Raw genomic sequence first — 25,391 nt, 5'->3', positions numbered from 1 at the left:
CAGGAGTGAGATGAGAGACCCGCCCGGAGCCACCCGATTTAATCTTAAAGGAGTCAGTTTCGTGCTTCCCAGGAAATTATTAGATGACGCTCCCGGTAAAAACCCCGGGTTATCGGTTAGTGGCATAAGGGGCCCTCCCGGCTGAATCATGAGATTGCGTGATGACACAGAGTGAACCGTTTTCAATGTTTGTTTAGTACTATAAGACATCTCAATCTTATGTCTGGTGAGGAGCGGCCAGGTCCAGGGTAGGGTCGGTAACGATAAGGGGCACATATCCTGTGCCATGCAGACCCAAAGCTTAGAACCAGTATTATGTAAAAGGTCCAGGATCCTGGCATAAGCGGCTGCTAAGTAGTACCGCCTACAGTCAGGTAGTCCTGTCCCTCCCGCATTCTTGGTCCTAGTCAGGACGCTACTCCCTATACGGGCACGCCTTCCGGACCAAACAAATTGATTGAATATGCGCTGCATCTTGGCCCAATAGGATGCTGGAACATAAACCGGAGCTGTCTGTATCAAGTACAGCAATCTCGGCAGCGCCGTCATCCTGAGTGCGCTGATCCTTCCGAACCATGAAAGAGTGCCTCTGTGCCACCGGTCTAAATCGCTCTCGAGTCGTGACAGGAAACTTTGGTAGTTTAATTGAAAGAGCTTGGACAAGTCAGATGGGATCTTGATGCCCAAGTACCCAATACTACCATGGGGTGGCCATCTAAAGGGAAAGTTTGGTTTTATAACATTCACAGTTGTTTGGGGTAGAGAAATATTTAAGGCTTCTGATTTATCAAAATTGATTTTAAAATTGGACCATTTGCTAAAGCGGTTCAGCTCCACCATTAAGGATGGGAGAGAGGTGATGGGGTTACATAGATAAATAAGGAGATCATCAGCAAAGGCAGCACATTTATGCTCCCGGTTGGCGATTTTAATTCCCTTTATGTCCGGATTGGCCCGGATGGCCGACAACAAGTGTTCCATGACTAAAACATACAATAAAGGTGACAAGGGGCATCCCTGTCGAGTCCCGTTACGAATGGAAAAGGGTTTCGATAGAGTGCCATTGATCTTAAGGTGAGCAGTCGGGGCATGGTATAAAGCCATAATTTTGGATGAGAAAACCGGTCCCAAGCCTATGTGGTCCAAGGTCTGTGCAATTGACTGCCAGGAGACTCTATCGAAAGCCTTCTCAGCGTCCAAAGATAGCAACATCATCGGCAGTTGTTTAGTATGTGCGTGTTGAATTAAATCCAAGGTTTTTATGGTGTTGTCCCTTGCCTCTCTACCCGGGACAAACCCGACCTGGTCCAAATGGATCAGGTCAGGAAGCAAAGGACCAAGTCTATTTGCCAAAAGCATTAGGGGTGCTAACTGATCCGAAAAGGATTTATAAAATTTGGCGGGGAATCCGTCGGGGCCAGGGCTCTTGTTTCCAGGTGTGTCGCGAATCACTGCCAGCAAGTCCTCCAGTGTAAATGGACTTTCCAAGTTGTCAATTATAGAGCTATCGAGACGTCCAAAAGGTGAGGGCACTAGAGGGCTCTCATCACTCGACCTGGGGGTCTCAACCGGTAAATTATATAACTTGGAATAATAGTCGTGAAAAGTATTCGAGATTTCTGGGGTGGCATAGAGTATTTCGTCGCGTGGGTTCTTGATGCAAGGTATGAGGGTATGAGCTCTGTCTTCTCTCAGCGCGTTGGCCAACAATCTGCCGGGTTTATCCCCAAACTCGTAAAACCTCCCCCTTCCCACCTGTATTAGACGCTGGTATGAGGAATCGAGCAGTTTTTTAACCTGGAACCTAGCTTGTAAAAGGGCTTGTAGATTTGTGGCCGATAAGGCTCGCTTGTGGATGAGCTCCAGTTCAGAGACCCTCTGGAGAGCTTTTACTATGCTTTGGGCCTTTTCTTTCTTGATTCGGGACCCGTGTTTAATAAAAATACCTCGTAGGACACATTTCAGTGCTTCCCACTTATATGTGGGGGCTGTGTCATCTACTGAGTGGTCCTCCATGAACCTAGTAATAGAGGTCTGAATGTCAGTGACACAAAGCTCATCCAGTAGCAACGACTCATTCAGCCGCCACGACCCCCTAGGAGCCGAAAGAGAGGGGATCTCTATTGTGCAATACACCGGCGCGTGGTCTGACCACAATATATTATCCATTCCCGTATGTTGGATCCATGGGAGAGCGCTATGTTGAATTAATATGTAGTCAAGACGACTATAAGAGTCCTGAGTGTGTGAATAAAAACTATAGTCTCTGTCCGAGGGATGCTGTATTCTCCAAGCATCAAACAATTGAATGCGCAGTAGAGCTTTTTTGATACGTTTAATGGTGGTGTATGCAATACTAGATTTTCCTTTGGAATTATCTAATATGGGGTCGAGGGTGACATTTAGGTCGCCACATAAAATCACCGTGCCCTGCAGCAAGGGGATCGCGACGTCAATCAGACGGGAAACAAAGCTGTCCTGTTTTTGATTTGGGGCGTAAGCATTAATTATTGTGAAAATGTGGGTTCCCACCCTCAGTGAGAGTATAATATATCTTCCAAGACTATCTGTCGTGCACTTTAAGATTTGATGTGGGAGGGATTTATGGATGGCTATTGCCACGCCTTTAGAACGGGAGTCCGGGTTGTCTGAGGAAACCCATGTCTGGTAATACTTATTTTTAAGAATAGGGGCATGTCCTTGTTTGAAGTGTGTCTCCTGGAGGCACGCTATTCTCACCTTCCGTTTATGAAGATGATACAGTATCTGTGTCCTTTTCTCCGGAACATTGAGGCCCCTGGCATTGAAAGAAGCAATGGTTAGATCCGCCATCTATAAAAGAGTAGTACATTAGAGATATATAAGAGAGGGTAACGAACCCTATCAGCCCGGCCGCTGAGAATAGAAAGAAGGGAAGACTGGAGGTAGGTAGGATATAGTGGGGAGAAGAGGAAAAGAGCAACGAAAACAGGGAGAACAGCAGGCAAAAAAAACCTTGCACAGTAAACTAAATCCGAACAATTGTTCCTAGGGAACATATCCGCCTGATCTAGGCAGGACAGAGGATCCCAGCCTATTTGGGGAAAAAGGATGTCAGACATAACCAAGCCGAGCTCCGTGCATGCAAGAAAAACATTAAAGATAACCACAGGAACCGGCAACAATATCAAATATTCATGTAGTACGGGCGATGAATAAACTTAAAGGCTGCATACATTCCGCCACTGAGCACATCTATATCGGTCACCGAGGACGACCCGTCCCCCGACCCCGCCTTTCTCTCGGGGGCAACATCCTGCCGGACACAGGAGGTGTAGACCGTCCAGAAGAGGCCTGCCGTCCCCTAGGTACCCACTGCTGGAGTAGGGTAATCGGCCAGGTTGCAATAGTGATTGTAGGTAAATCCAGGCTCTTAGTAAAGGCCGGGAGGTCTTCTGGGGATCGCAAGACCATCCATCGGGAGTCCTTCCGCACCGACAGGGAGAATGGAAATCCCCATCGAAACGGTAGACCCCTCTCCTTCAAGGCATCAAGGAGGGGCTTAAGGGTCGCACGTTGGGCCAGGGTGTGGCGTGAGAGATCCGGCATTATGCGTATGGTAGAGCCATTAAACGACAAGTGTTGTTTCCCCCTGGCTGCTTGTAGGATGGCCTCTTTGACAGCGAAAAAATGCACTCTGCACACGATATCCCTCGGGCGGGGGTCCTCTGGATCCGGGGGACGTAGGGCTCTATGGGCTCTATCGAGCTCGAGGGGGGTCCCTGGTGGCCTCTTTAGCAGATTGTTGAAGATAGAACGGAGAGCAGTAGGTATATCAGGAGCGGCAATAGATTCCGGGATACCTCTAATACGTAAATTGTTCCTTCTATTTCTATTCTCTAAGTCGTCTACATGTTGTTGAAGGGCAAATAGTTGCTTGGATTGGTTTTCTACAGTCTCTTGAATAGATTGAATAGACGTCTGAGAATTTGATTGTTTCTCTGTCAGGGAATCGACTCTGTGAGTAAGTGAGGAGAGATCTTGCCGTAGTTGGATAAACTCTTGTTTACATTCCGCCACCACTTGATTAGCCAGTGCTGCAATGTCGTTCTTGGTGGGGATCGCTTGCAACAGTGACCGTAGGTCTGCCAGGGAGGCCGGGCGGTCCTCGCCCATCGAGGTGACAGCCTGAGACGTATTGGGGTATGAATAGAAAGAGTCCTGTATAGCTGGACCGTATATTAGTGTTTGCGTTTGCGTGCTTTGGGGGTTTTTCATATCGTCCCATATTAGTGGCATGGACATATGGCGCATTGGGGGTGTTCCCACTGCTCTTGGCCCTCCATCTCTGGGAATCAAGATGCCCTTTTCTCTGACCGAGACTATCGGGCTCTCAGCCCATGAAGAGCCAGTGGACCATCGATCTGGAGAGGGAGGGGTTGCTTCCCTCTGAGGTGTCCCCCAGGATTTGTTGGCTGCTACCCAGGATTCAGATGGCTCCCCTGCATTTCCAGCTTCCCCTGCATGTCTTTTAACCCCTGGTGCATACGCCTGGCTGGTTACTTCACCTCCCTCTCTGGTTGGAGTCCCGCTCCCCAGGCCTTCCCGCGGTCCCCGTACCTGTGTCCTTTCTCCCAGCAGACCTTCTGGGCAAATCGCTGCTCCCTCCTTTCCTCTGGCTGCCGGGCCATTGTATGCAGACGGGCAGTAGTGCCTGCAGCGCGGCTTCCCCGTGCAGCGCCTGCTTCCCCCGTGCCCGGGCCTGCCGCGGTGATGCTTCTTCTGGGCCCAGGCACACGTGCACTCCGTGCACGCACGCCGCATTACTCTCCGCTCCCCTGATGCCGGCCGCCGGTGAGTCATCCGGATTACCCGGCTCCAGCAGAGGTGTCGCGGGACGTGAGGCAGGTAGGACGCCTGCTGCGGCCGACCCATCTTCCTTTCCCAGTCTGCTGGATGGCGTCTCCGTGGCGCGGCCGCCATCTTGGAATGGCGCCGCAGATGATGCCGCTTCCTCCACCGCAGGGGGTCCACTGATTCCCGCCGTCCCCGGGTGTTCTTTGGGGGGTCCGTCCTCGTCATGTGAGGGCCCTGCCGCCTCACCCCTTCTCTGGGTCTTCGGGCCCATCGCCCCAGCGGACACCGGTGCAGGGGCCCCTTCAGGCTGTAGTTCTCTCCCAGGCTGAGAGGCAGTCCCAGGCTCCCGGGAACGGGTGAGGTACACCCCAATCGTGCCCTGAGATGCAGAAAGTTGCCCTGATGTGTTGGGCTTGTTTTTCTTGGTGGATTTGCCCATTATATATATAGTAAACCGGCCCTTTGGAAGGATATTTAGAGGAGCTCTAACAAGCAGCTTCCTCACTCGGCCATGTCCAGCTCCGCCCCCCCCAAAATTGCCATTTTATCACAAAAGTAAAAATGATCAAAAAGTTTTCTGTGTTCAAAAATGGTACCAATAAGTATTATGGCTTGTTACACACAAAAAAAAGCTCTCATACAGCTCAGCTCTGTAAATGAAAAATAAGAAAGTTATGGCCCTCGGACATGATGCAAATTGTGCAGAAGGTGGAAATTGTGAAAAAAAAAATAATATATACTATAAAACTATATTATTACTTACCCCATATAGTACACACCATAAGAAAAAAAAATATATATCAAAAACAATACCAGAGATTTTGGATTTTGCTCTTCCAGCTTCATAAAAAAATCATATAGAAGTGATCAAAAAATGTCTGTACCACAAAAATGGCACCTGTAAAATCTACAGCTTGTCCCGCAAAAAAAAAGCCCTCTCATTAATCAATGGGTCTAAGAATATTATCTCCTCATTATCCAACAATCCAAATAAGCTCTTTGACACCTTTCACTCCCTCCTCAGTCCCAAAGCACAGACCCCTATCACAGACCTTCATGCTGATGACATGGCCTCGTATTTCACAGAGAAAATAGAAAACATCCGCCAAGAGATCAGCTCCCAGCCACCAAGCTTTGTGAATCCCATCCCTCCCCATATCCCATCCAGCTCACTTTCCACATTTGACCCAGTCACAGAGGAGGAAGTCTCCAGGTTCCTCTCTTCTTCTCGTCCTACCACTTGCCCTACTGATCCCTTTCCCTCACACCTACTCCAGACGCTCTCTCCGGTTGTCACTACTCACCTAACAAAAATCTTCAATCTCTCGCTCTCTTCTGGTATCTTCCCTTCCTCCCTCAAACATTCTATCATTACTCCATTATTAAAAAAAACCTTCCCTTGATCCGTCCTGCACAAGCAACTACAGACCAGTCTCCAATCTCTCCTTCATCTCTAAACTCTTGGAGCGCCTGGTCTACTCTCGCCTCACCCGCTACCTCTCCTCTCGCTCTCTTCTAGATCCTTTATAGTCTGGCTTCCGCCCTTTACACTCAACAGAAACTGCCCTTGTCAAAGTGACCAATGACCTATTGACAGCAAAACGTAACGGTGACCACTCTCTGCTTATTCTTCTTGACCTTTCTGCCGCGTTCGACACTGTCGACCACCATCTTCTTCTCTCTATGCTCCATTCTATCGGCCTAATGGACACTGTTCTTGCCTGGTTCTCTTCCTATCTTTCTGGCCGCTCATTCAGCGTATCATTTGCTGGCTCCACATCTTCTCCTCTTCCTCTCACTGTTGGGGTCCCTCAAGGTTGAGTCCTTGGCCCTCTTCTTTTCTCCCTGTACACTGCCCCAATTGGAATGACCATCATCAGTTTTGGCTTTCAGTTCCATCTTTATGCTGATGACACACAGCTATACACCTCATCCCGTGAGCTCACCCCAGCTGTACTACAGAACACAAGTGACTGCCTGACTGCAGTTTTCAACATCATGTCTGCTCTCTATCTGAAACTTAACCTTTCCAAAACTGAACTTCTGCTTTTCCCTCCATCTCCCAACCTTCCTAAACCTGACATCTCCCTCTCTGTGTGTGGCACAACGATAAGTCCTAGGCAGCAAGCCCGCTACCTGGGGGTTATACTTGACACTGATCTCTCCTTCACCTCCCACATACAATCTCTTGCCCACTCCTGTCGCTTGCACCTCATGAACATCTCTAGAATCCTCCCCTTTCTGACAATGGAAACGACAAAAACCCTCACTGTGGCCCTGATACACTCTCGCCTTGACTACTGTAACTCTCTATTAATTGGTCTCCCCCTAACTAGACTCTCTCCTCTACAGTCCATCCTTAATGCAGCAGCCAGGGTCACCTATCTGGCTGACCGCTACTCGGATGCCTCTGCTCTGTGCCAGTCATTGCACTGGCTGCCCATATATCACAGGATACCATTCAAACTGCTTGTTCTCACCCACAAAACTCTCCACAGTGCAGCACCCCCCTACATCTCCACCCTCCTCTCTATCATCCCACCCGTTCTCTACGCTCTGCAAATGACTTTCGACTAACATCCACACTAATCCGAACCTCCCACTCCCGAATCCAAGACTTCTTCAGAGCTGCACCAACCCTCTGGAATGCTCTACCCCAAGAAGTTAGGATAAATCACAACTTACTCAGCTTCAGACGCTCCGCAAAAATGCATCTTTTTAGGGCGGCCTATCACACTCCCTAGCCAAACTAATTTCACCTAATCCCTCTACAACTTCTCAGAACATAACCCCACGTCAAACTCCATGGCACCCAAATGCATCTCAAGGCTCTGGCCAACTGGTCCAGGAAGCCATTATCTATCCCCCCATTTCCTTGAGATGGCTGGATTGTCATTGTAAATAAGCACTTGTACCTTGCCCCTCCCCCCACCTCATTATAGATTGTAAGCTCTCACGAGCAGGGTTGCCTTTTTTCCCTTTAAATATTGTACCTTCTATAATTGTTACTTGTTTGTATATGTTTATGTATATGATATGTATATGAGCCTCCTGAATTGTAAAACGCTGCGGAATATCTTGGCGCTATAGAAATAAAGATTATTATTAATAAGTTGACCCCATTCCCCTCTCCACAAAGAAAAAAAAGTTCATTTTAATCAATAAATCTTGGAATCGTAATAAATTTCCACAATTGAATGGGTTAAAAACAAATATTCTTGTGCTGAGATAATCTTATATATGTGCCCCTGCTGTGTGCTGTGTAATGGCCATGTCTGACTATACAGGAACATGGTCTGATCATAACACATCTCCTAGGCAGGGAAGAAAGCAAATAAAAGAGTATACAGAAATCACAGCATGAGATCGCAAATTATTTTTTTCTGTGAGGTATAACATGTTTAAAAACAGACTGGAAAATGTTTTTACCTTACAGAAAAAAATCAGTTCTAATTCTATAATATCCTTTTTATATACTCTTTTACATCCTCCCCTGCCCAGGAGATGTGGTATGTGCTGACTATGTTCCTGCACGGTCAGACACACCCATTACACAGTATATAGCATGTCTTTTTATAGTGTACAGCTCATTTCCATGGAGCCCGCCCTTTAGTGCCTGGCAGAGAGTGTGCAGTAGGTATTGTCAGAGAGAAGAGTTAACTCTTAACAACTCTTTTCAGTCCATTGATTTATATACAGCTGTTATCCCTTTAATCTTCTTAAGGCCTCTTTCACACGTCAGTATTTAGCATCAGTGTTTCGTCAGTATTTGGATGCCAAAACCAGGAGTGGAACTTACAGAGGATAACTATAATTGAAAGAATAACACCTGTTCTGTGTTTTGGAGACACTTCTGGTTTTGGCATAGAAATACTGATGAAACACTGATGCAAAATACTGACGTGTGAAAGAGGCCCAAGAGATATAAATCACCATCCTGTGGCTTTCAGAGCCGGTCTGATAATCACAGCCAGGCTGGAGCTGTGCACTTGTTCAAATGCCCTATTATTTCTAAATTTAAGGTCAGTGATAATGTCAAGGAGAAATTCCATAGTTTTCGGGAAATCTCCTTCTTAACAGTGAATGTCTGCTGTAATTTCTTATTAATAGTCACTGAGAGCTGGCGGAGGAATCCAGACCACACAGATTAGCTGGTACAAATTCCTTCTCAGTGAAGGTGTACAAGAGAGTGCTTTATTTTCAGATTTTTATAAGCCTTTTATAGAGCAGTAGTCAGTTAATCTTTTAGTAAAATTCCTAAGTTTTCCATTAGCTATATTAAAGCATATGCAGAAAATATGTGATGTTTATGTATTTTTTGGGATTTCCCCTCCAGCCCCTCTTGTGTCTCCAACGCCATATCTTGCAGAGTTTTTGGCACGTAGCACCTCAGGCCATAAATTTGGACTTGCACAGATAGTCAGTCTTTGTTATCACATCTGCATTCCGTTCCTTTGTATCACTTCAGCTGCTGACCTTAGCGTACACATACTTGCATTCCTGATAGCAGCAGTAATCAGAAAACAAACTCTTCCTTCTTACTCATATAAAAAAGAAAGTGTGTTTGGTTACAGAAAAGCATATAAATATATATACAGTACAGACCAAAAGTTTGGACACACCTTCTCATTCAAAGACTTTTCTTTATTTTCATGACTCTGAAAATTGTAGATTCACATTGAAGGCATCAAAACTATGAATTAACATATGTGGAATGAAATACTTAACAAAAAAGTGTGAAACAACTGAAAATATGTCTTATATTCTAGGTTCTTCAAAGTAGCCACCTTTTGCTTTGATTACTGCTTTGCACACTCTTGGCATTCTCTTGATGAGCTTCAAGAGGTAGTCACCGGAAATGGATTTCACTTCACAGGTGTGCCCTGTCAGGTTTAATAAGTGGGATTTCTTGCCTTATAAATGGGGTTGGGACCATCAGTTGTGTTGTGCAGAAGTCTGGTGGATACACAGATGATAGTCCTACTGAATAGACTGTTATCTGCTTTTTTCTTGCCATAATACAAATTCTAAGTAAAGGAAAATGAGTGGCCATCATTACTTTAAGAAATGAAGGTCAGTCAGTCCGAAAAATTGGGAAAACTTTCAAAGTGTCCCCAAGTGCAGTGGCAAAAACCATCAAATGCTACAAAGAAACTGGCTCACATGAGGACCGCCCTAGGAAAGGAAGACCAAAGGTCACCTCTGCTGCGGAGTATAAGTTTATCCGAGTCACCAGCCTCAGAAATCACAGGTTAACAGCAGCTCAGATTAGAGACCAGGTCAATGCCACACAGAGTTCTAGCGGCAGACACATCTCTAGAACAACTGTTAAGAGGAGACTTTGTGCAGCAGCCTTCATGGTGTAAAATAGCTGCTAGGAAACCACTGCTAAGGACAGGCAACAAGCAGAAGAGACTTGTTTGGGCTAAAGAACACAAGGAATGAACATTAGACCAGTGGAAATCTGTGCTTTGGTCTGATGAGTCCAAATTTGAGATCTTTGGATCCAACCACCGTGTCTTTGTGCGACGCAGAAAAGGTGAACGGATGGACTCTACATGGCTGGTTCCCACCGTGACGCATGGAGGAGGAGGTGTGATGGTGTAGGGGTGCTTTGCTGGTGACACTGTTGGGGATTTATTCAAAATTGAAGGCATACTGAACCAGCATGGCTACCACAGCATATTGCAGCGGCGTGCTATTCCATCCGGTTTGCGTTTAGCTGGACCATCATTTATTTTTCAACAGGACAATGAACGGTTTGCACCAGAATAAAGGAACATCTCCATGATATTGCCAAATATAACCAAATAAGAAACACATCACAAGCTTTTAACATTTTATTCAAGAACATAATAGGTTAATTGAATTTTTTTCTGCATATGCGATTGAAAAACTGCATAAAAAACCCAGACATGGTTTCAGCTTAAATGGTCTGAGAAATAGAGAGGCATGGTGGATTTTCCAATTGAATACTAGAGTTCCCCATGGCTTGAATCTCAGACGCGATATAATGCTACATTATTAATGTCTGGGCTTTGTATTGCAATTAGTTTGGAATGTCATTGCACTATGATCTAAATGCAATTACAGTCTTTCTTTCATGCGATGAGTGTCACTTTTTCTTTTATTTCCCCTTTTGTGGAGACTTTTGGTGTTGATGGAAATACTGTGCACAATCATGGCAATTTTATGACATGGGTGTGCCTGCTTGTTCACAGCAACATTCCGGTCCAGTGTGTCACTGGTCTGTTTACTCATTTATCTTTCAGACCATTTCAGATGGCTAATCTAATACTATCTGTTCTTTACAGTGATTAATAGTAATTTGCAATATTACTGTGTCAAGGATCTTGAATTGGCCACTTGATTTTGCCTAAAATATTTGACAAATTTGATAAAGGTTTTGGCTGCTAATGTGCCATGTTTTTTAATTATTGTGATAATCTGTATGGCCTGAAACACACATCCGTGAAACACGTGCGTGTTTGGTCCATTTCCGTGTATACTGGAGACACGGCCAAACGTGCACCAATGTTATTGTATGATAAAAGCTCCACGTGCAATTTTGATGCATGTCCGTTTGTCTGTGTCCGTGATCCGTACCTGTGTGCGTTTTGCACGGCAGCATGTCCGTTTTCTGCACGCAACACGCAGCACGGACCCAATGAAAGTCAATGGGTCTGTGCGCACGTCCGAGTGACACGGACGCATCTCTGTTTGCTCCCTGTACGTTTTGTGCTTTTTTCATGTGATGTCGGTCTTTTTTCTTTTTCTGTTTCGTTCTCTCCCTCAGTCCGTCGGTCGGTCGGTCTCTCTCTATGTCTGTCGGTCGGTCTCTGTCTTTTCTGTCCCTCTGGCTGTCTTTCGGTCAGTTCCCCCCCCTCTCTCATATTTACCGTTCCCCGATCTCCGGCGCGGCACTGCACGGCTGTTATAAAAACTTCGGCGGCTTTTACTATTTTGAAAATGCCGACCGCCCATTAATCAATTTCGTATTCCCTGCTTTACCCGCCCACCGGTGCCTGTGATTGGTTGCAGTCACACACGCCCACCACGCTGAGTGACAGCTGTCTCACTGCACCCAATCACAGCAGCCGGTGGGCGTGTCTATACTGTGTAGTAAAATAAATAAATAATTAAAAAAAACGGCGTGCGGTCCCCCCCCATTTTAATAATAGCCAGATAAAGCCATACGGCTGAAGGCTGGTATTCTCAGGATGGGGAGCCCCACGTTATGGGTAGCCCCCCAGCCTAACAATATCAGTCAGCAGCCGCCCAGAATTGCCGCATACATTATATGCGACAGTTCTAGGACTGTACCCGGCTCTTCCCGATTTGCCCTGGTGCGTTGGCAAATCGGGGTAATAAGGAGTTATTGGCAGCCCATAGCTGCCAATAAGTCCTAGATTAATCATGTCAGGCGTCTCCCGGAGATTCCTTCCATGATTAATCTGTAAGTGACATTTAAAAAACACACACACACCCGAAAAAATAATTTATTAGAAATAAAAAACACTAACAAAGTCCCTCATCACCAATTTATTAACCCCGACAAAGCCCTCCATGTCCGGCGTAATCCACGGACCTCCAGCGTCGCTTCCAGCTCTGCTACATGCAGGTGACAGGAGCTGCAGAATACACTGCCGCTCCTGTCAGCTCCACGCAACAAATGAGGTGAGTAGCGCGATCAGCTGCTGTCAGTCAGGTAACTCGCGGCCACCGCTGGATCCAGCTGGATCGCGCTACTCACCACAGTTGCTGCGTAGAGCTGACCGGAGCGACGGTGAGTAGCGCGATCAGCTGAGCTGTCACTGAGGTTACCCACGGCCATCGCTGCATCCACCGCTGGATCCAGGTAACCTCAGTGACAGCCCAGCTGATCGCGCTATTGCCTTCATTAGCTGCGTGGAGGTGACAGGAGCGGTGGTGTCTTCTGCTGCTCCTGTCACCTTCATGCAGCAGAGCTGGATGCGACGCTGGAGGTCCGTGGATTACGCCGGACATGGAAGGCTTTGTCGGGGTTAATAAATTGGTGATGAGGGACTTTGTTAGTGTTTTTTATTTCTAATAAAGGATTTTTCGGGGGTGTGTGTTTTTTAACTGTAATTTACAGATTAATCATGGAAGGTATCTCGGGGAGACGCCTGACATGATTAATCTAGGACTTATTGGCAGCTATGGGCTGCCAATAACTCCTTATTACCCCGATTTGCCAACGCACCAGGGCAAATCGGGAAGAGCCGGGTACTGTCCCAGAACAGTCGCATCTAATGTATGCGGCCATTCTGGGCGTCTGCTGACTGATATTGTTAGGCTGGGGGGCTCCCCATAACGTGGAGCTCCCCATCCTGAGAATACCAGCCTTCAGCCGTATGGCCTTATCTGGCTGGTATTAAATTTGGGGGGAACCGCACGCCGTTTTTTTTAATTATTTATTTATTTATTTCTATACTCCATAGTGACACGCCCACCGGCTGCTGTGATTGGGTGCAGTGAGACACCTGTCACTCAGCGTGGGGGCGTGTCTCACTGCAACCAATCATAGGCGCCGGTGGGCGGGGAAAGCAGGGAATACGAGATTGTTTAATGAGCGGCCGGCATATTCAAATTAGAAAAAGCCGCCGGAGCAGTGTGAATGCCGTGCAGCGCCGGTGATCGGGGACCGGTGAGTATGAGAGAGGGGGGGACACTTCAGTCACTCGGGGGATTAGCGGTCACCGGTGAATCCTTCACAAGTGACCGCTAATCAGTACACGGCACAGACAGAGCCGCGGCATGACAATGAAGTCGGGTGAAGTTCACCCGAGTTCATTCTCATCCCGCTACTCTGTCTGCCGACATGTAGTAAATGACATTTTGCATCACACACGGATATTCCACACGGACAACACACACACGCGTCAGTTAAGTTTCACACGCACACACGGACATTCCACACGCACGTATGGCTAGCATATGGGATACATACGCAGGCCACACATACCATAAAAACGGACCTAAAAAACGGAAAACGGACCCAAAAAACGGCCCGTTTTACACGGACGTGGTTTTCACGGATGTGTGTTGGAGCCCTATAATAGTGCAGTGGTACAAAGTCCTTTCTTGACCAAATTGTTGTTATACCTGAAACAATTTTGTTAATGTTAATCTGATCTTGTTTAAAACTAAAATACTTATGTATTCTACAGAAACATCTTGTAAAAGAATGCCTCAATTTTACTATAAAAAAATTTTTATATAAAAATTTTTTTTTATATAGAAATTTTTTCACAAAATGATGCTTGAATTAATCGATGTAGGACTTAATTCACATTGATCTACAATGATATGAACTTTCCAACTGAATTTGACCTGGAGTTTCCCCAAAAAGTCGCAACTGAGATACTGGCTTAATACAAAGGAATTTATCTTTTTGTTTCCAAATGAAATGAACTGCTTTATTTCAATCAAAATGGACTATTTGATATGGCACTTGCCACAATGTCTGATGAATCTGTATACAATTTTTCATGTTTCTTGTATAAATATGACAAATGTGAATTACTTTAACTAATTTTGCATAAATTAGTGGTTTTCCAGTTTTGTGAAAAATCTTAATGGAAATTTTATGATCACTCACTGTTCACTCAAAGTATTTTTTCCACCTTAATACAACAATATAATATTGTATCATGTTGATATTAAACTTGTGAAACCCCATATGATTGCTCTATATTTTCACTCATGCATTCTTATATTTTGATATAAATTAATAATATATAAGTATAATATACATATAAACAAATAGAAGAGTCATGTAGATAAAAATATATATATATATGATTCTTTCTTGTTATTGTTGGCATAAATAGCATGAATGTATGATACATTCATTTGTTATTTGGTATCATTCATGTATGAGATTTTTGTTCTTGATTATCAGGGACATTTAACAATAATAAAAAATAATAGAGCATTCATATGTGGTTCTAACAAAAGTACTCTGTTCCACATATACATATATATGTTTTTTTTCACTTGCTCACTTTTTCTCATCCAGTTTTGCCTGCTGACACATATGTTTCCATTTCCGCTTGATTGCCCCAGAGGGAGAGGGGAGTATATAGCGGCACTGGCAACATTCACTAGTTGTTATGATTAAGGGCGTTAAGCCAGAAACGCGTTAACCACGACTATGCCATGTCTGTAATGCTTAGCACTTGTTGGCCCTTTTGCCTTCACTCTGCGGTCCAGCTCTCCCCAAACCATCTCGATTGGGTTCAGGTCTGGTGACTGTGGAGGCCAGGTCATCTGGCGTAGCACCCCATCACTCTCCTTCTTAGTCAAATAGCCCTTACGCAGCCTGGAGGTGAGTTTGGGGTCATTGTCCTGTTGAAAAATAAATGATGGTCCAGCTAAACGCAAACCGGATGGAATAGCATGCCACTGCAAGATGCTGTGGTAGCCATGCTGGTTCCGTATGCCTTCAATTTTGAATAAATCCCCAACAGTGTCACCAGCAAAGCACCCCCACACCATCACACCTCCTCCACCATGCTTCACGGTGGGAACCAGGCATGTAGAGTCCATCCGTTCACCTTTTCTGCGTCGCACAAAGACACAGTGGTTGGATCCAAAGATCTAAAATTTGGACTCATCAGACCAAAGCACAGATTTCCACTGGTCTAATGTTCATTCCTTGTGTTCTTTAGCCCAAACAAGTCTCTTCTGCTTGTTGCCTGTTCTTAGCAGTGGTTTCCTAGCAGCTATTTTACACCATGAAGGCCTGCTGCACAAAGTCTCCTCTTAACAGTTGTTCTAGAGATGTGTCTGCCGCTAGAACTCTGTGTGGCATTGACCTGGTCTCTAATCTGAGCTGCTGTTAACCTGTGATTTCTGAGGCTGGTGACTCGGATAAACTTATACTCCGCAGCAGAGGTGACCTTTGGTCTTCCTTTCCTAGGGCGGTCCTCATGTGAGCCAGTTTCTTTGTAGCATTTGATGGTTTTTGCCACTGCACTTGGGGACACTTTGAAAGTTTTCCCAATTTTTCGGACTGACTGACCTTCATTTCTTAAAGTAATGATGGCCACTCATTTTCCTTTACTTAGAATTTGTATTATGGCAAGAAAAAAGCAGATAACAGTCTATTCAGTAGGACTATCAGCTGTGTATCCACCAGACTTCTGCACAACACAACTGATGGTCCCAACCCCATTTATAAGGCAAGAAATCCCACTTATTAAACCTGACAGGGCACACTTGTGAAGTGAAATCCATTTCCGGTGACTGCCTCTTGAAGCTCATCAAGAGCATGCCAAGAGTGTGCAAAGCAGTAATCAAAGCAAAAGGTGGCTACTGTGAAGAACCTAGAATATAAGACATATTTTCAGTTGTTTCACACTTTTTTGTTAAGTATTTCATTCCACATGTGATAATTCATAGTGTTGATGCCTTCAATGTGAATCTACAATTTTCAGTCATGAAAATAAGGAAAACTCTTTGAATGAGAAGGTGTGCCCAAACTTTTGGTATGTACTGTATGTACTGTATATATATATATATATATATATATATATATATATATATATATATAAAATTCTCACAGTAGAAAGCATACAGAAGAGTATTTTGTATTCTCACAATAACAGTCTTGTCTCCAGAACACACCACTGAAAGCTGACTGTGTTATTGCAGAACTTGTGCCGAGCTTTGTAGTTCTACTAATATTACACTTCTACCATTCATCAGAGCTGTCACTCGAAGAGGAGATCCCGCCCTTCCAGAAACTAGAAAAGTGAAAGAGACTGGAAAGCTGTGTGCTGCTCAAGACACAACTTGAGAATAACCCTTTAATGGGTTAAACTATGAATTGAGGCTCAGTATCAGTTAATCATAAAACAGATTAATCAGATTGTGACTACAGATCCAAAAATCTTGTAGTCGTCATCATCAATGTTGTCTTTTCAGTTGGAAAGAGGGAAGTGGGGTAAAACATTTTTAAAGCATATGTTTACCTTTTAAATGTCTTTGTTTCCATGTTGTGTTTCCATGTTGTGTTTCAGCTGCAAATCACATGCAAGAAATTGTCGGTTTTATATAATTTGATGTTGACTCTAGAGCACAAGCTTCAGGTAAGAAATAATTTGTATACTGTCACATCATGACTTGTATGTTTATAAATTAAGTTACGACCCAGGTTCCTAAAACAACTCTGTTACGCCCTGTGCGTACGCTGAGTTTTATGTTGCAGATGGTGCAGTTTATCGTGCACTTTGTTGCCCATCCTTATGTCAGCAAAGTCAATGAGAATTCAGAAGTGCTGTGCACACGTTGCTTCTTTTTTCCTTGCAGTTTTGGATGCAGAAAAAATCTGCAGCATGTTAGTTGTTGGTGAGTTTTTTTCCTGCGATTTTTAGCTTTCCAGGCATTGTTTTCACAAAAAAACTCATGTTAAAAAAACGCTGCGTTTTTGGTGCGTTTTTCTGCCACAAGGTGCATTTTTTGTTGCAGAAAATTTCGGCACCTAATCTGCAATGTGCCACATATCCTAAGCCTCTGTGTGAAAGTAAAAGTGTTCACAATATAGAAAAGGTCTGTGCACCTCTGGATAACATAAGGAAAATATTCATAAATAAGAAAGTATATATATAAAATATATATATATATATATATATATATATATATATAACAAAAACCCAAGAGCTACAGCTCAGACTCTAAAGGCCTCAGTTGGGATTTTAAAAGTTCCAGTCCATAATGATACAATTAGAAAGAAACTGAACAAGTTAAGCTTGTTGGTAAGGTTTAGGAACAAAAAGCCTCTTCTTTCTATAACACATAGCAGCTTTGTTAGAGTTTGTAAAGTAGCATTTGAACAAATCATAAAACGTGTGGCATAATGTCCCTTTGACATAGTAGACCAAAATGTGGCCATGATGTACTGCAATAGGGTTTGGCGTAGCAGCATCAACACATCATATCAACTGTGAAGCACGGTTGTGGAGGGTAGATAATATAGGCTTTGCAGCCAAAAGACCTGGGCACCGTGAAGTCATTGAGTCAATTGTGAACTCCTCTGTATGCAAACGTATTCTATAGACAAATTAGAGACCATCTATCCAAAAGCTTGTCCGAAACTGGAGCATGACAATGATACCAAACAAATCATACCAAACAAAGCTCCATCAGAAGGCGAAGAACAATGATACCAAACAAAACTCCATCAAAATCGCTTGAAAATTAAACAAATCACAGTGTTTCAATTCCCAGTCAGCCCAGTCACTGTCCAGATCTTACCCAATTGAAATGCTGTAGGCCTTCAATAGAGCTGTTCATAAACTAAAGCCCTCAAAGCTCAATGAATTTAAGCAAAGAAGTAAAAAGAATGGGACAAGTTCCTCCAGAGCCATGTGAGGGACTGGTAAGGTCATACAGGAGACAATTACTTCAAGTTATTGTTGCTAATAATAATTCCAGTACACCTCAAGAAATCAAACCCCACCATAAAATTCAATACTTTATTCTATTAAACCAACAGAGTGCAAATTAAAAACAGAGTAAGTTTGATACATTAGGTTACGGTTACAGGGAGGATTACCGGCAAATTCCCTATTCTTACCCTTCCTGGCCGCAGGGGTCGGCACCCTATACAAATGAACGCAGTGGTGCCCCCGCTCACACGTGGACTGACCCTTCAACCCTGTGCTAACAGTCTAATTCGTGCTGCTGATCTCTGTGGGAGCCTAATATACTATCTCGTGATGTTCTCATACACCCACACAGGCACTCTAGGAAATATACATTTGGTATGACTTTTGTGATTTTTCCTTTTTAGTATATTAAATGAATATCTTTTCTTTACTCAGCATTTTGTAGATGACATAGTCAGCTTATCAAGTAGAAGACACTGTCCATGTTGAAAGCATCAAACTCTGGATATCACCAGTAGATGATGTAGCCAGTTGCTACCGCTTCGCCACTAGGCGTAACTTACTGCCCGACGCGTTTCTCCTCCTGGACCAACAATTGAATGGAGGTTCATCAGGGGCTGTTCAAGGCTCAATCGCGCAGATGACAGAATTATATTAGTGCCATAGTCAATGATTCAATCCTTCAATGAGGTACTGTTGTTCTCATCACAATATACCATTGCCTGGGACTGCATGTTCCATTTATGCCATGAGTATACAATTCCTTATTGAGGTATTATTGTCAGTCAGATATCCCACTGCATGGATCTAGAGGCCGGCCGCACGTCAGCAGTACAAGGATAATGGCGCCTATCCTTGTACTACTGACGTGCGGCCGGCCTCTAGATCTATGCAGTGGGATTGTTGTCAATTGTTGGTCCAGGAGGAGAAACGCGTCGGGCAGTGAGTTACGCCTAGTGGCGAAGCGGTAGCAACTGGCTACATCATCTACTGGTGATATCCAGAGTTTGATGCTTTCAACATGGACAGTGTCTTCTACTTGATAAGCTGACTATGTCATCTACAAAATGCTGAGTAAAGAAAAGATATTCATTTAATATACTAAAAAGGAAAAATCACAAAAGTCATACCAAATGTATATTTCCTAGAGTGCCTGTGTGGGTGTATGAGAACATCACGAGATAGGCTCCCAGAGAGATCAGCAGCACGAATTAGACTGTTAGCACAGGGTTTGAAGGGTCAGTCCACGTGTGAGTGGAGGCACCACTGCGTTCATTTGTATAGGGTGCCGACCCCTGCGGCCAGGAAGGGTAAGAATAGGGAATTTGCCCGTAATCCTCCCTGTAACTGTGGCGCCCTGGACAAGCCAGGACGTCACAGAACAACACCAACACACCCCACACTCCTGGTCAGGCACACCGAAGTCAGACAAAAACCCTTGTTGCCTTCCTCCAGGGGCTGATGTTCACACCAGGGGGGTGGGCCAGGCGGTTGGCCCCGCACACCGAGGAGTTCACAGTCCTGGAGGCGGGCAAAGCAGGCAGATAGAGTTTTGGAAGTGAAAGTGGAAGGAGGGAAGCGGCAGTTAAGCAGCCTGAAGTTGGTCCGGGTGTGTGGCCCGGTCAGATCAGCAAGGTTGGCAGACGGTGGTGACCGTCTGCAGGAGTGGCCTATTGGAGCTAACTGTAAGGACCGTGGACGGGCGGTGGCCCGGCGGTACCGGACTGGTACGCAAAGAGAAGCCAGCACCATCCGGCAGGGGCTTACGGACCCCGGCAAGGCTAGGAGTCGCCGTGAATTTGCCAAATCCGTTAGCGAAGGGAACCTCCTGGGTTTCCCAGCAGCCAAGTCCCGACAGAAGGCAACCGTCTAACCGAGAGAGGGAAACACAGTCACCGCCAAGGCTAAAGTTCCCAGGGCCAGAGCCTGCGGGCAAAAGGGGCTCCTTCAGCACCCATCCAAGCTGGGGAGCCGGTTACCGGTGGGAACCCATTGGAACCATACACGTTACACAGGTGCAGGGAAAGGCAGTCACCATCAACCTGCCGGGAGGAGAAACACCGCAGCCGTCTGTGGGACCCATCCATCCAGCCGTGTGTTTTACCGAGAACTGTGTCCTCATCATTGGCTGAGTGAGTACCACCGTACCGTGCGGCACAGCGCTGCCCCCGCGACCCTGCACCTCGCCAGGCCCCGTAACCTGCTTGCCATCCATCCCTACCCCACCACCGAGCCCTGGGACAACCAACCTCCTACCCACGGAGGGGAGAACTAACATCCAGGCTGCTCCCTGTCATCGCTCCCGGGATCCCCGCCCAGAGCAGCGGTGGTGTCACCAATATCACCACAACCATGGGTGGCGTCACGGACAATAACCAAATCCCCACAATTCAATCCCCACCCTTTTCACTCACGGGCGAGGAGCGCCGCTCGAGTCCCCGGGATCCGGCCCACCGCTCGAGCCACCACCGAGCAGCAACAGCCGCAGCAGCGGCCGGACCCGAGCAGTGGGAGAGCGCAGCGTCCCCTCCTCCGCCCGCGACATAACCGTAACCTAATTTATCAAACTTACTCTGTTTTTAATTTGCACTCTGTTGGTTTAATAGAATAAAGTATTGAATTTTATGGTGGGGTTTGATTTCTTGAGGTGTACTGTGTCTAAAGACCCCCCTAAATATTTTTTCTAAGGTTTCTAATAATAATTCCACGAGCTAGAGTTTTATGGGGTGTACTTAATTTTTCACACACTGATTCTGCATTTCTGTGTACTTTTGGTTAAATAAATAGACACTGTATAAGTGGTCACTTGTGGTTCTCTGTCGTAGTTTGTATTTACCTAATTTTCAGATCTTATAAAGACCTGAACATTTTTTTATGTCCTGATTCATATCATAAAACCATAGAATTCAAAGAGGGTGTACTTAGTATTTATCATCACTATAAGCCACATATTAAACGTTATTATTATTTTGCAGGCGGAAGGCTTGTGGGATTTGTTTTACAACATCGAACTGCCGCTTATTACTATCCTGGCTGGTAGGAATGGATATTTTTAATTGTGCTTATTCGTTTTTATTTGTGTGATCAAAAGATAATTTATTTTATTTTAGTTGTGCTTTTTTGGCAAAAATAACCCAAACATTTCTTGCCCCTACTCATACCGGCCACGGATACATGCGCAATGGAAAGGTATTGTGCATGTGTTCTGATATAATTTGCATGATACCTGCCAATCGTGCACACGTTACAGCTGTCGCGGGCGGGGAGGAGGGTGTCGGCACACCGCGCTCACCCCTTCTGCTCGGGTCCGGCAGTTGCTCCTGGTGGCTCGAGCTGCGGGCCGGATCCCGGGGTGTCTCGAGCGACGCTCCTCGCCCGTGAGTGAAAGGGGGGTGTTTGTTGGGATTATAGTTCGTGACGCCACCCACGGTTGTGGTGATGGCACCACCGCTGCTCGGTGTGGGGGTCCCGGGGATGGTGATGGGAGCAGCCAGGTGTTGTGTTGCCCCTCCGTGGGTAGGGGTTGGTGATCCCGGGGCCCGGTGGAGAGATGTAAAGTGTAGGGCCTGGAGGGCGCAGGGACGCGGGGGCAGCGCTGTGCCTTGCGGCACTATGGTACTCACTCAGCCTGACACGGACACAGTTTGTACGGTAAACCAACGGCTGGTAGGACGGTCCCACAGACGGCTGCACCCGCACTCCCGGTAGGTGACGGTGACTTCTCTCTTCCTTGCACCTGTGTGGTCTGGTGGTATCGGTGGATTCCCTCCGGTTACCCGCTCCCCGACTGCAATCTGGGCCGGAGGAGCTCTACACTTTGCCCGCAGGCGCTGGCCCTGGGGAAACTGGTGCCTTGGCGGTGGCGGTGTCTCCCCGTTAATGGTCGGGCTGTTGCCGTCAATCGGGACTTTGTTGTTGGGGGATCTGCGTCCCCGTCACTGACGGATTCGGCAAATTGGGCGACTCCTAGCCTTGCCGGGGTCCGAGAGGCCCCTGCCCTGGTGCTGACTGTCCTTCGGAACACTGCTCCAGACCACCGGGCACACAGCCAACGGGGTCCTTCCAGGAACTTCCGAACTGTCCCACTCCGGACAGTCACCGCCGTCGCTGACCTTGCTGTTCTAGCCCTACACACAGCTGGGCTCTCAGGCTTTGCACACTCTCTGCGCTGTCTCCACTTCTTGCTTTCCTCCTTTTTCACTTTCCTTTCCTTCGCTTTCACTTCTTGTTGTTTACTCTAGCCCCTGCCTGGGCTACTCCTCACTCCTTCCACTTCCTCCTCCCTGACAGAACTGCCTGAAACTTCCTGCCTCCAGAGTTGTGAGCTCCTAGGTGGGCGGAGCCAACCGCCTGGCCCACCCCCTGGTGTGCATCATCAACCTCTGGAGGAAGGCAACAAGGATTTCTGGTTAGCAGGTGTGCCTACCTGGAGTGTGGGGTGTAGTGGTGTTGTTATCTGTGTCCCCTGGCTTGCCCAGGGCGACACATTCCCCCTTAGCAAAATGCAGACCGTCCGCGGGCTGCCGTCCTACACCGGTTTTATTTTTCTGTAAAAGGGGATAACAAGGGTTAATCAAACATCAATAACATTTTTAATCATAAACTCTTCCCAAACGGGAGGCACATTTTCTTTTAACGTTTCAACGGTGTACGGTCACGGTTTCCGCTCTCTCCCACCCAAGCAACCTGGCCCTGATGCTGCCCCTAAAACCCAGGCAGCACCCCTTGACCCACAGTCCAGCACAAGTCACCCGAGCGGGATCTGTCCTTGCCCTCCAGAGGGTAGCCACCGGTCCCTTTGGTGGCTGGGCCCTGGCCTGCTCTGCTCAGGGCCCTCCCTCCAACCTGCCTCTCCGGAGGCGGCATTGCGGAAACGGTAACGGTACCCAACATATTTACAAGCCACTAACGTTTGTGGTTGCCCTGCAGAGTTCACGGGCTTGTCCATGGATAGTTCCCATGCATTTTTAAACTTTAAACGGTCCCCACGGGGACAACGGTACCGGCTCCTGCCGGTTGCTAATCACTGCAGACAATCAGGTAAACTTCGGTAAATCATTTTTCATTTTCAAAACTTTCAACTTTTTCAAACACACACACAACAACCTTTTACATTTGCGGACCCCTTTCACTCATAGAACGGTCTCCCTGTACCTAAGTGGGGGTCTACCTAGGTTGGAACGGGTGGACCTTCGGGGCCCGGTGTCGGTGGTGCTAGACAGTGGGGTAGAGGGAACAATCGGTTCCTCCTCCCTGCTACAGTGTGGGGCAGGCGGAGGTGCAGGGGGGCTGGGTACAGGTTCATCCCTGGGCACTGGCACTGGTTCTAGCTCACGGTTAACCGCTTCCACTACTTCTTCATCCACGGGTTGTGGGAACAGTATCACTGGAAGTATCACCGCGCCGTTCTGTGTAGGCCAGTTTGCTGGGAAGTCACCCATTACAGTGTGGATTACCTCTGCTGCCTTTTCCACTGGTGGAGAAACCGGTACTTCAGCTTCTGCTTTCAATACTGGGGGGCATTTTTTCAGATGGTCCCGAGAAACTGTGGCCAGGGTGCCCCCTTGGTCACGACTGATCTGGTAGGTTTTCCCATTGTCCCACTCGGTGGGTTGTACGACGTAAGGGACTTGCTCCCACTGGTCATCCAGTTTGTGGGCTTTTCTCTTCTGTTTCAGCACCACATCTCCTGGCTGGAAAGGACCTGCAGGCGCCTTCTGGTTGAACCGGTGCTCTTGCTGTTCTCGACTTCGACTGAGGTTTTTCTCTACATACTCCTGGATTTGCCGGTACTGGGCCCTCCTCCGACTCTCCCACTCTGCCGTTGAAGGGAGTGCTTCCGGAGCTTCCAACCCCATCTCCAGATCCACCGGCAGGCGGCCAGGCCGAGCCCTCATCAGATACGCTGGGGTGCACTTCGTCGAGCTGGTTGGGATATTATTGTACATGTCGACCAAGTCGGGTAACTTTTCCGGCCACATGTTCCGTTCTTCCAGCGGTAGCGTCTTGAGGAGCCCCAGGACCAAGTGATTCATTTTCTCGCACATGCCGTTGGTTTGGGCGTGGTACGGAGTGGTCCGGATCTTCTTGCAGCCGTACAACTGGCAGAATTCGTGAAACACCTCTGCTTCAAAAGCCGGGCCTTGGTCAGTCAGCACCTTCTCGGGGTACCCATGAGGTCGGCAGAAATAAGCCTGGAACGCACGAGCAGCAGTTCGACCAGTCAGGTCCTTGACGGGGACTACCACCATAAATCTTGAGTAGTGGTCTACCATGGTCAATGCGTAGGTGTACCCACTTCGGCTAGGGGTGAGCTTAACATGGTCTAGGGCGACCAGTTCCAGCGGCTGATGGGTGACGATGGGATGTAACGGTGCCCTCTGGCTAGTCTCGTCCTTTCTCCTCAGCGTACAAGGACCGCACTCTCGGCACCAGGCTTCCACCGATTCACGCATCCCACTCCAATAGAACCGCTCCCTCAACAGCATCTCCAGCTTCTTCCACCCGAAGTGGCCAGCACCATCATGGTATGCCCGCAGTACAGTAGCGACATCAGCCTGAGGAACGATTAACTGGCATATTTTCTCATGGGTCTTCGGGTTGATCAGCTCACGGTACAGCCTCCCTTGGTGTAGGTAAAGCCGTTTCCGTTCTTTCCACAAGCGTTGGGCTTCGGCTGGAGCGCTGGGGTCCATTCCCATGGCGCCTTGTTCCACCAGAGTCTTGACAAGGCGGACAGCCGGCGCTTGGTCCTGGGCATCCTGCCACTCTTGACTGGGCCGCGGGTCCAGATCCACCCTTTGCTGACATACCTGTACCCTCTCAGTAGGCGGCTGGTGAAACGCAGGCAACTCAATCTCCTCGAGGTCGTCGTCCTCACACCCCTCTTCTGACAAATGGGGCATCCGGGAGAGTGCATCTGCATTGATGTTGACACGACCAGCTCGGTACTTTATGGTGAAATCATAGTTGGCTAACCGGGCTACCCACCGCTGCTCCAGCGCGCCCAACTTGGCCGTGTTCAGGTGAGTTAACGGATTGTTGTCCGTAAACGCGGTGAATTTTGCTGCCCCCAGGTAGTGGCGGAACCGCTCTGTGATAGCCCACACCAACGCCAATAGCTCGAGCTTGAAGGAGCTA

At 46.9% G+C, this 25,391-nt stretch overlaps 1 protein-coding gene across 1 annotated transcript in view; it reads left to right on the top strand.

Annotated features, from left to right (window-relative positions):
- Positions 1–25,391, top strand: part of POLN (DNA polymerase nu) — a 270,736-nt gene that overhangs the window by 41,746 nt on the left and 203,599 nt on the right. Inside the window, exons 5-6 of the mRNA XM_075332945.1 lie at positions 16,884–16,952; positions 21,227–21,287. Coding sequence (XP_075189060.1) covers positions 16,884–16,952; positions 21,227–21,287 — 130 coding nt within the window. The remainder of the gene's footprint in view (positions 1–16,883; positions 16,953–21,226; positions 21,288–25,391) is intronic.

This window comes from Anomaloglossus baeobatrachus, chromosome 1 (assembly GCF_048569485.1).
Source record: "Anomaloglossus baeobatrachus isolate aAnoBae1 chromosome 1, aAnoBae1.hap1, whole genome shotgun sequence".
Taxonomy (NCBI): Eukaryota; Metazoa; Chordata; class Amphibia; order Anura; family Aromobatidae; genus Anomaloglossus; species Anomaloglossus baeobatrachus.
The sequence above is the reverse complement of the archived record's forward strand: the minus strand, read 5'-3'. Positions and strand labels throughout refer to the sequence as shown.